The 12,524-nt window shown below is 43.5% G+C and overlaps 1 protein-coding gene across 1 annotated transcript in view; it reads right to left on the reverse strand.

Moving 5' to 3' along the window:
• Positions 1-901: 901 nt before the first annotated feature.
• LOC147690131 (alpha-1-antitrypsin-like) overlaps positions 902-12,524 on the reverse strand; it is a 113,312-nt gene continuing 101,689 nt past the window's right edge. The window contains exon 5 of the mRNA XM_086937732.1: positions 902-2,587. Within this exon, the coding sequence (XP_086793858.1) occupies positions 2,396-2,587 (192 nt within the window). The 3' untranslated portion in view covers positions 902-2,395. The remainder of the gene's footprint in view (positions 2,588-12,524) is intronic.

Consider the following 12,524-nt stretch of genomic DNA (forward strand, 5'->3'; position numbering starts at 1 on the left):
TCCAGGGCAGCAATCTGACGCTAAGGGCAGGCTGGCATGGGAAGGATCCACACAATGGACCATAGAAAGCAGGAGTGTGGGGCAGGGGCATGCATATCGAGAACAGAGGTAAGGGATAGCAGTAGGCAGCAGGGATGGCAAGCTGACTACAGGGGCAGTCGGCATGGCAGGTGCACCACAATAGATGACCAAGGGCAGGCGAGAGGGATGGGCATGCACAAGGAGTACAGAGGGTAAAGGGAATGGTGGCAGGGCGAGATAGCTGACCACAGATGGCAGGCGCAAGGGTTGAGGCATGCAGATAGAGGACAGAGAGCAAGAAGGCAGAAGGGGGTCAATGGCAGCAAACTGACCATTGAGGGTATGCCAGGGTGTGGTGGGTTGGCCACAAGCTGGGGTTGGGGCTGTGTCAATTACCTGTTGACCGAAGGGTGTGCAAAGCAGAGGTGTTAGTTGAATATGTTTAAAACACCCTAGAACATAACTGGTATTAAAATAAAGGTCAATTAGAAGTCATAGTAAGGTATGGTAGTAAGTTCCTAACTCATGCAAAACCAAAACCTAGAAATAAATTGAAAAAAGAAAAGAGTAAAGTAACATTATAGTTTGGTGTTGAAATGAGTTAAAAATTAACACTAAAAAACAAAAAACTGAAATTAGCCAGTTAAAGTTGAATGAGCTAACTATAGCTTGAGCTCCCACCACATTCTGCTCATGACAGTCCATGTTACAGCAATTATGACATCATCTGAGCTACTATCCCTCAAATTACTCTACACGCCACTCAATCATTTTAGACAAGAAAGTAATTATTAAGTAACCCACAAGCATATACATCATACATTGACTATGTGCATCTGTGCATCTATGCAATATAAGTAATGTAGTCCTGGAGACCAGCCTTACTCATCATGGCAACATTTAGATGGCGCTCAATTTAATAACTAGCAACATTTTAAGTGCAAACACTACTTTATTTAAGCAACGTTAAGACTGAGCACAAACAACTATTGTGAGTTGTATACGTATGTTGCAAACAGGCTGTATCTTAAATCACAGTCCACTTGCCAAAATATGTGAGAAAAGCTAAAGCTCCTGTTTACAATACCTTATTCACCTGGGGGGTTCTGTGCACAAGGTGGCATTAAATAGTATCATGTAGTGCTATTTATCATTTCAATACAAACTGGACATTTATAAGGTACAGATATGAACATCAGAAATTCAATTAAAACTTTGCGACATACATTGTTGAAGAATGCTGGGGCAGTTCAAGTCACAGAATGATTGTAAGCATAGTTGTAATGGTGTATGCTATTATGCAAATTTCAAGAATATGTGTGAGGTATTTTTACAAACATGCCTTATCAGTAGCTAAATCATAGATTAAAAGCTGTTGATTTAAAATTGTTTGTCAGATTAGGGATCAGATTTACTAAAATGTCAAGTAACTCAACGGGTGAACAACCTTTACAACAAAACTTTTACAACGCACTGCCATTACAACGCGACCATTACAACGCAAACCATTACAACGCATTGCGCTGGGGGGCGCTCTAGGATAGGGAATAAGTTTAATTTACTATCCAACACCTTCCCTAGTGTCCACGGGTACTGGAGTTGGAATAGTAAATTAAACTTTTCACTATCCAGCGCCCCAAAGCGCTATGCGTTGTAAAGGTTTGCGATGTAAAAACCACGTTGTAAAGGCATGCGTGGTAAAAGTATGCGTTGTAACGTCATACATCCAACTCAACGCAGCAAGTCTACTTGCGGCACTGCAAGGCAGGGAGAGACCAGGAATATGCCATTACTGATAAGATTTGATGCATTCCTAATCTCTTTACACTGGCCCCCTGAGTGCTGTCTAGCACCATAGCAGGCAATCTTGCAGCATGGTTCAAGGGTGCGTGGGTTGCAGGCAGGATTGTTTTTGTGCAGGAAGGGACACCTTCTTAGACAAAAACAATCCTCAGAGGCATTTTCCTCTTTCTATGAGGGCTGTGAAATGCTCTTCTGTCTTAGGTGGTCTGTAGAATTGCGTTTTTATGTTTTGTGGTGGATTCCTTGTGAGCACAAAAGAGATTTGTAGCTCACAAGTAGGTAAGTGTGTGCTGTGGATCTCTATGAATTGGAGACCGGAGAAGCAAACAGGGCAATGTCTGAATAATTAAGAGTGAAACTTTCCTCATTTGTGTGGTTGTTACATGGGAAGGTAAATACAAACTGAAGTCGTGAAATCATTGATGACCTAGGCATATGCCATCAAATTCAAAATGTTTTTTCTGTAAATTGAGTAACATGATCTAACATTACCAGTTCCACTGAAGGTCACAACTTTGCGATATATATGTCACATTTAAAAGATCAATTGGAATGTTAAAAGAACATGAAGCTAAATTTTAGTTGGGTCCACAATCTTTCCCATGAAGAGGTTGGTTCTGGTTTCCTTTTCGTAAATCAATATCAGGAAGGGTCTGTCGACTTTGATCACAGGGGGTAGGGACATTGGGATGGCCTCCACAACAGTTGCGGCTGCAGCCTCTGTTCCTTTTTCATCAACACTTAGCACTGCCTTGTGAACAGCCTAAAAGGTAAATTGAAAGAGATTAGAAAAAAAGAAGGAAGACTGGTACAATAATACAAATAGAAAGCTCTTTGCAGTGTTTAACAAATAAATAAGTGCAAGGGTCTAAGATAATTCTTAGGAGGTCACTGTAGCTTGCCTCACCCACTGCCTCTGTCAGCACTGCCAAACACCAGTACTAACGCTACCAACTAACCGTAACACTCCTACAAATGGGACATTTGGACATTTGAAGGTAAGTCAAATCTGCAAAAGTGAAATTGATGTCTTGGATTTATTATTTTATTTTGTAAAATATTTATTGAATTGTGAAATACTTTGGGAAAGTGTTCTGTTTAAAAATAGGAAGACATTGCCACGATGTAATGGACTGCCAAAAATAGGTGCCCACATTAAAAGATAAGTGCTGGTGCAGAGCAACGGCAAACACCTGCTCAAATTAAGCACTTGGAGTGACAGACATTTCACAGGATTTAGGGGCTCATTATGATGGCGGAAGGACCGCCACCGCAAGGCCAGTGGTGGGGGCCTTCCCGCCATCACACAGGAAATTCGCATAGCCAAATTAGGAAGGCAGTGGAAATCCCAATGTGTCCGCGGCGGATGGAAACTCTGTCCGCCACGGTTCTGCAAGGCATTCCTTTTTCACCTGTCTTGCGGAACCAGGACACATGGCAGCATTGCGGCGCTGCCTGGCAGGCACGGCCGTAGAGATTACAGAATCCCTTTCCGCCTATCTTTTTGAGGTGGGTATCCTGCCACAGAAAGACAGGCAGAGGCTGGATTTCGGGGCCCGTTGTGGGACCCCCTGTGTGTGTGTGGGAGGGTGCACTGAGGATGTACCTATGGTACCCCTCAACAATTCCATGCATCAAGTGGCAGGCACCACGTGGTGCAGGGAAATGCAGTGCAAGCACTTTTAACATTGTGTACAGTGCTGCTTACTGCAGCACCGTCCGCATATGTGTGGTGGAACTGCTGCATTTCTGGCGGGCGGTCCCAGCACCGCAACAATGGCAGGCGGACTGATGTCCCCCCGCCATCATGATTAGCACCATAGTGTTGGCTTCTTTATGTGTCTCTTTGCAAAATAATTTCCCTTCATATCATCATAGGCTAATACACACTTTACATATATGCATTCGTTCATTTCTTGTACATATGTAATTAAAGAAAATGATAATGTAACCTCATAAAGTGGTTTCCAGGTAATGAGTCTAGAATTAATTTGTAATGGCAGTGAAGTACAGTGAATATATATAAATACATATATGTGTAAAAAAGGTGTTAGCGAGATCATCAAATCCAGGACCCTTTGGTGGAGTGCAGCCCAGAGCCATGAATTTGGGGACATTATCGTTGTTCAGAGTACCTCATCACTGCATGAGGAACCTCGTGAGGACTGCATTTACCATCATGCAGTGGATCTGGGCTTCTCTGCATAACTAACACACCTGCCTGTGGGAGGAGGAGTTGAGAGACCACTTAAGAGGGAGTGGTTTCTGAAGTCCACAGGAAACTAACAGCCTGTGGGACCGGCACTGATGACAGCCATTTCGCCAGAAACGCGTCTGCCCTTAGCGTTTCACAGACTGCAGGGAATCTTTTCAAATTGGCTAAATAAATCCTTTTTTGTGCCCGGAGCATGTGTCCCGCTGACTTTGTATTTAGGTCAGCAAATGGAGGTGCTGTTGTAGCCAGTTTCCGCTGATACTGTCAGGGGGCACGCCCTCTCGTTCTGGAGCTCTGAGAAATCAGCACAACTTGTGGGAGTACGAGCGGTAGATCGCGGCGCCCCCCCCAATCGAGGTAATTGCAATGGGAGCATATTAATGCAAGGTGAGAGAGGAGGCGGCATTGTGCCGACTGATAAGGGCACAAAAAAAGATGTTAGCGGGATCATCAAATCCAGGACCCCTTGGTACAGTGCAGCTTAGCGCCAGGAATTTGGGGACATTATCGTTGTTCAGAGTAACTCATTACAGCATGAGGAACCTCTTGAGGACTGCATTTACCATCATGCAGTGGACCTGGGCTTCTCTGTGTAACTAACACACCTGCCTGTGGGAGGAGGAGTTGAGAGACCACTTAAGAGGGAGTGGTTTCTGAAGCCCACAAGAAACTAACAGCCTGTGAGACCGGCACTGATGACGGCCATTTTGGCCAGAAACACGTCTGCCCTTCGCGTTTCCCGGACTGCAGGGAATCTTTTTAAATTGGCTAAATAAATCCTTTTTTGTGCCTGGAGCATGTGTCCCGCTGACTTTGTATTTAGGTCAGTAAATGGAGGTGATATATATATATATATATATATATATATATATATATATATATATATATATATATATATATATATATATATATATATATATAAATCTTAGTTAGGAAAGCTTTATTCATGTTTAACATTCAAAGCCAACTTAAAATATACAGCATTAGACATTCTAAAGTTACATTTATATTTTAAATTTATCATTTGTGCATCACTTTCAAATTATTATAAATCATACTTATAACTAACCTCGGGCGGTGACCTCCGCTCCTCCCGCGGAGTGTGCCGAGATTTGCCTTCTCCGCGGTCCGCAGAGAATGCAGAGAAGGTAAATCTCTGCACACTCTGCAGCATAGGGGAGATTGCCAGCTTCCGCCTCCACCCCTCTATTAGGAAATAAGTTAACCTTAATTAAAAAGAAACTTAAAACTACTTACCTGTGTACCACGGTGTCCCCGGGCTGCCCTCCTCCTCTTCCTGGCCGTACCAGTAATGCTTGAGAAACTGCGTGCACGCCCGCACATGCTCATTTCTCGCAAGAAATGCGCGGGAGCTCACGCAAGCACCGTTTTCTCAAGCATTACTTGGACAGGGGGCTGGAGCGGGCAGCGTAATGTAGCAGAGCTCCATGGAGTTTGTTTTCAACTCTGTGGACCTCTGCGTAACCCCGCTACGCACTCTACAGCCGGGCTTACTTATAACTTACAATTACGCACAACCTTTAAATTCATATACCTAGCAAACCTCACTCGCCACACTATCATAACTCACCCAGTCTCCATGCACTACCTATATACTCTTGCATATTACAGATGTTAGAGCTTGTGAAATGATTGCATAAATAACAACACTTATGAAATCTGAAATTATATAATGTGGAAAACCATAGCGCATGGTACAGTGCAAGGTAACAATAACTCTCAACCTCGCCATGCACTGCTAATTACTTCATATATTACATTACACAAGACATCTTCTATGACATCGCTGATAATATCACTGCAGTATTTGTAGTGAAATTATTGATGAAAAATGGTGCATGAAGGGGGAAAGAGTTATAGTTACATTAGGGTGTGAGTTATAGTTACTTGAGATAAGTTCAACCACAATTGCTGAATGTCTATAGTTTTGTGTGTGGAAAAACCTGCACCTAACTATAATGTTCCTGTAAACTTTGTTTTTTTAATATATTTATATATATATATATATATATATATATATATATATATATATATATATATATATATATATAAAAGCTTCAAGTTTGTCCACAAACGAGAGCGCACACAGGCTGCAGCAAATCCCCTCAGACCTTGCCCCATATGCAGAGTTCGACAGGATGTCAAGTTCAAAGGCCCGCTGCTCTTAGAAGCAGTGGTGCGCTCTCCACGGCTGGACTGCCGTGTAAATACAAAAGCTCCAAGTTTGTCCACAAACGAGAGCGCACGCAGGCTGCAGCAAATCCCCTCAGACCTTCACCCACAGCGGGATGTCGCCGACGCGTTTCGGATAAATTCCTTTTTCACAGGCTGGTAACCACAGAACACAGCGTTTCATGCCACACCACTTTATTCAATTACAAGCCTCCTGATAGGCCGGTAAGCCGCTCCAATCAGCAACGTCCCAGGTCTTATGGGACTCTGCATATGGGGCAGCAGCACCGAGAATATAGACCTTTCCCACTCCGGGGCCCTTCTGTGGGCTTGATTGGGGACCCACAGAACACTGCACCCAACTGGGTAGAATCACCGCACTACATGTCCCATAAGACCTGGGACGTTGCTGATTGGAGCGGCTTACCGGCCTATCAGGAGGCTTGTAATTGAATAAAGTGGTGTGGCATGAAACGCTGTGTTCTGTGGTTACCAGCCTGTGAAAAAGGAATTTATCCGAAACGCGTCGGCGACATCCCGCTGTGGGTGAAGGTCTGAGGGGATTTGCTGCAGCCTGCGTGCGCTCTCGTTTGTGGGCAAACTTGGAGCTTTTGTATTTACACGGCAGTCCAGCCGTGGAGAGCGCACCACCGCTTCTAAGAGCAGCGGGCCTTTGAACTTGACATCCTGTCGAACTCTGCATATGGGGCAGCAGCACCGAGAATATAGACCTTTCCCACTACGGGGCCCATCTGTGGGCTTGATTGGGGACCCACAGAACACTGCACCCAACTGGGTAGAATCACCGCACTACATGTCCCATAAGACCTGGGACGTTGCTGATTGGAGCGGCTTACCGGCCTATCAGGAGGCTTGTAATTGAATAAAGTGGTGTGGCATGAAAGCGCTGTGTTCTGTGGTTACCAGCCTGTGAAAAAGGAATTTATCCGAAACGCGTCAGCGACATCCCGCTGTGGGTGAAGGTCTGAGGGGATTTGCTGCAGCCTGCGTGCGCTCTCGTTTGTGGACAAACTTGGAGCTTTATATATATATATATATATATATATATATATATATATATATATATATATTACCTACTGGCGGTTGCCAGTAGGTAGTTATAGTTAGGATTATTTTGCATAGGAAAAGCGCAAAATTCTATTGGGAATAACTTTAGCGCCGGTTGACGGATCTGCCCGAAATTTTCCTCCGCTCCTTCCCTGAAAGTTTGGGGGGGATTCGTCAAGCGGGGGCCGAGATAAAAGGGGGGTCCCCATGTTAATTTCCATAGGGCGGTCAAACTCACTTTTAGCCCGAATGGCTGAATGCATTTCCACCAAACTTGGCACAATTGTAGGAACTGGTAGCTCGATGTGCCTTTGCTATGTCTCAAGATATGTGCTCAAGTAGATTTTGAGTAATTTAGGTTCAAAAAAATATATATATATCTATAAGAGCGCCCCGGTACGCGCACCGGGGCGCGAACCAGCACGCTACGCGAGTTTGCGCACGGAAAGCTGATTGGCTCTCGGGTGTCTGTCAACATTCCAAACAGTCCGGAGCGGCCGCCATCTTGTGTCTCGGTAGGATCAAGACACAAGAGGTGGCAAAAACAAAGGGGGAAATGACCAAAAGGGGGCAGAGTAGACCCCCCCCTAACCCCCTAGGTTTGATGTGGGGGCCATAAAAGGGCCCCGCGTGGCAATTTTTTGTTTTTTTTTCGAATTGTGCGGGGGGAGCGCCCGGTACGCGCACCGGGGAGCTTACCGGAGAGCGTACCATGGGGAAAAAAGAAAGACAGAGTTTTAAAAAAAAGTAGCCTATTTTTATAAATTGGAGGTAGTTCTAAAAAAAACTGTGTTTTTTCTTCTTTTTGTTGTTTTATATTTTTTTTAATGCTTTTTTGAACATTTTGTACTTTTTTTGGCTTTTATGAAAAATTTTATATTTTTTTTGTTATTTTTATGGGGAGAAACAAAAAACGGAATTTTAAACGGCTCAACAGGAGCAAAAAAAAATATCAGGAAAAAATTATGGTTTTTTGGGGCAATTGTGGTTGTCACCAGCACGGTTGATGAGCTTTATGCTTTGCTCACCATAGGTGATGGTTTTACCGCAAAAAATACAACTGATTTTGTATTCCGCAAACTGGGGTTGTATGTTTGGGACCATCTCCCTTGCCTCTGGTCCGATGGAGTGGGTTGCTTTCTTTTGGAGGTGCTGGGTGAAGATTGGGGAGGGATTCTGGCCAGTTCTCGGACCTCTGCCGGAGCATAGTTGTTAGGATACCTGCGCTGCATGTGGCGAATCATGGTGTTCTTGCCTAATGAGTATTTCTTGTTAGGGTTCCCCCTTGAAAGTTCAATGCCACAGATTAGGCAAGTGACCCTTGGCGCATTCACTTTTTTGAGGCCACTTGGGATGGAAAAAAACTCCCATATAATGTGCTGCTTTGGCCTATATGGGGTATTATTTTCTGGCAGGTATGTCCTCCTCCCCTCCTCCCCTCCTCCTCCTCCTCCTCTTCTTCATCTCCACCACTGTGGTGTTGTGGTGGTGGTGGTGGTGGTGGCTGAGATGCTCCTGCTGCTGCTGCTACTGAAGCCATTTTTCAGTCCAAAAAGGTACAGAGAGGTCTTTCAACAGGTCTTCTTCACTCAAAGTACAAAGTGAGAATGAGGAAAAAGGTGGGGGCTTTCATCATTAGGAAAAAAAAACTGTCCTGAACCAATATAAAGTGTTATTTTCAGGTCACATGACCAGGGCTTTCATCATTTGGAAACCAAAACTGTCCTGAACCAATAAAAAGTGTTATTTTTAGGTCACATGACCCGACGCGCTCATGCTACGCGCCCCCGGGCACGCCCAGGGGCACGTCGCGTAAGCGCGTCGGATGCTTACGTTGCGCGATCGTATGCGCTCGAGTGCTTCCGGGTGCGTTTACGCCATGCGTATCACGCGGACGCGGCTACGCAATACGTCAAGATGATGTTTTCGTTCTCGGCAAAAGCGCTAGCGGGACGCTCACCGGTACGCACCCTGGGGCGCGCCTCAACACTGCGCTTACCGGTGAGCTCACCGAGACGTGCACCGGGAGTGCTCCAGGGCAAAAAAAACCAACAAAAAAAAACCATGAACAATATACATAAAAAAATAGTATTACATAAATATACAATATAGGATTCATTATAAAAAATATTACATTTCATAGCTATAGAAATTTGCTATTAAAAAACCTTTGAAATTCACTGAAAAAAACAAAGGTTTCACACCAGTTATAGTTAGGAATTAGCATTTAAAAAACCTATTAAATTCACTGAAAAAACCATAGGTTTCACACCAGTTATAGTTAGCTGGAAATTTTACTGACATAAAACCATTGAAATTCCCACGTTATAGTTAGTTGGACTCACTATAACTTGCGCGCCTGCAATGCACTGCTGATGACGTCACATATTACATCACTCATGACATGGTCATGAGTGCTCACCTACAAGTAAATGCATCTTGAAAAATACTAGGGAGTAGCCCCATAGCCTCTAATGGTGAAAAAACAGAGACATCTGCAATCTTACAGACGGTGCGGATCCTTTTCCAAACAAGAAAAGCAGATTCCAAGACATTAAATCGGGTCTTCCTGTAATAGCTGGGCTCTAAAATTCTCACAAGGAGATACCGGGATTCATATATCTGTATAGATATGTCACTGGATATAATAATGCTGTATTGATGGCTGACTGTACGTATGAGTGACTGTATGAGTGAATGAGTTGATGTGTGTAGACCTACAAATTAGTGAGTGGATATGTACCAACTGTTATTGATGTGGTAATGGTTTCGAAAATTATAGTCTGTATTTTAGAGTGAGTGTTTCAAGTTTTATATTACGGTCTGATGAGGTGCATCAGATTTTCACGTGGATGATGTCATCAGTGATGTCATTTGAGATGTCATCAGTGATGTCATCAGTGATGATACTGACCATGTCATGAGTGATGTAATATGTGACGTCATTAGCAGTGCATTGCGGTCGTTCGAGTTATAGTTAGCTAAACTAACTATAACTGGCAAATTTCTATGGTATTAAATGAGTCAAATGTCCAACTAACTATAACGTCCCTGAAACCTATTGATTTTTAGTGAATTTCTAAGGTTTTTTGAAAGCTCAATCCTAACTATATGTCTGTAAAAACTTTGGTTTTTTCAGTGAATTTCAAAGGTTTTTTTAAATGTTAATTTCATATTTTAATATATATAAAACCTATATTTTTTCTAATTGTTTTGAATATTTTGCAACTCTATTATCCTTTTTTTGAACTTTAAAAATTATGTAATGTTTATATCTGCCCCCAAAATATGTATATAATTTTTTTTTTTAAACTAGAGTCCCGTACCAGTAGTCTACCAACTCAATCAGCACGCGAATCCTATCCATCACATTTAAATGATGCGCATTTCGTATCCGACGGATTTGCGGCACCACGTCCCATGTAACAACATATACATATGAGGCCCGCAAGCTGCTACTTTGGTATGCGATGGGTACGCAATACCAAGACCCGCGTTATGTCATGTACGTATAGGGTTGAGTCCGTTGCGCGTTGCTTATGCGACGAGTGCACGCTGCCACGCCCTGTGTTACGTCATAGATGTACGGTGTCGCGCCTCGTACACCATTCCCTCATTTTTTTGTCTCAAAACTATATCTAAATAACTTTAAAGTGTATATGCGAGCAAGTGAAAATCAAAAATATTTTAAACATTTATATATTTCTAACTGTAATAAACTTATATTATAGTAAATATATTTTCTCAAAATCACGTCGGGTGCGGTCTACTTACGCCCTAGATGCGCGATTGCCATGTGACCATAAAAAAAGCATTTCATTAGTTCATAACATTTCCCATTGTAACAGTTGGAAAATGCCACCGATTTTAGTCAATCTCTGTACTGCATTTGATGAGACACAACTCTTCTGCTTAGACAGCTTTTTTCTAAACATTTTGCTATGTACACGTATCTTACACTACACACAACATTCAACCATCATCTTCATCAATATTCACATTTGTAAAGTACCCTTCCACCTGTGATAGCCATACACCCAAATGTTACTTAACCAAAGTTTTCCCCACTACCAGAGGTAAGATAGTTGCATACGCTGTCAACAGCACAATGTAATGTGGTACGGCCCCGGGGTAGTATCATGCATAGATAATGAACACAATGACACAGATAGGTAGTGAAAGTGGGTACGGGCACGTGTGCTCAACACCTTTTTTTTTTACCAGGGTCACATATCCAGTGACGTCTGTGCTGGATGCGTGTGGGGTGAGTGTAAAGCAGCCCTCAGGAAATGGTTGCTGCTAGCATCAACTACAACAGTAATCACTGGATCACACACAGAGATTCAATATTAAAAGAATTGATAATTTGTGCTGCAGTAAGGTAGGGACAGTAGATGTGAAATAATACAGAAAAAATTCTATTATGAAAGAACCACAACTTGTGGTATACTGAGCCACAATCAATAGGTCTGAAATAATTGTCAAAAACATTATATCATAAACGCTCCATCAGCTCTAGTGCACTCACATAGCCACATCAAAAGTATTCAGCATGTGCACAGCCACCGATGATGTGTGCAGTGGGCGGGCCGTACTAGGAGCAATATCTATTGCCATCAACACTGCATCATCTGCAACAGCGACTGGATCTGAATTGTGAACACTGCTGTCTGCAGTGTAGGCCAGACAGAGCAGTCAGCAAACGCCCACAGCCATGTGGCATTGACTTGAGCTCCACAGTTTGCAATACGCGAATCAACAAAAAAGCATGTGCGGAGCCTGCAATGATACGTATGAGTGGTGCAGACAGAGCGCACTGCAGCAATGTCTTTTCCTACTGGACTGCGTCATCTACAATACCGACTCAATCTCAAATGTGAACACTGCTGTCTGCAGTGTAGGCCAGAGAGAGCATTCAGCAAGGGCCCACAGCCACATGGCATTGACTTGAGCTGCCCAGTTTCTCATTCACAAAGCAATAAAAAAGCGTGTGCGGATCCTGTAATGATACGTATGCTTTTGGAAACTGGCACTCACCTTGGCTGCCCTCTTGCTGTTCTTGCTGCCTCTGGCTGCATTCGGGAGCATTCTTCTGTTTGGCTGACTGCTTAGTTGTTGGGGGGACCCTTGCTGCTCGCCTGCCGCCTCCTCTGCCCCGCAGACCACGCGTTGCCCAGGACTACATCTCCCAGGAGGGCAGCGCGGTCCTGCGAGAGGTGTGCGG

The sequence above is a fragment of the Lissotriton vulgaris genome, chromosome 9 (genome assembly GCF_964263255.1).
Source record: "Lissotriton vulgaris chromosome 9, aLisVul1.2, whole genome shotgun sequence".
Classification (NCBI taxonomy): Eukaryota; Metazoa; Chordata; class Amphibia; order Caudata; family Salamandridae; genus Lissotriton; species Lissotriton vulgaris.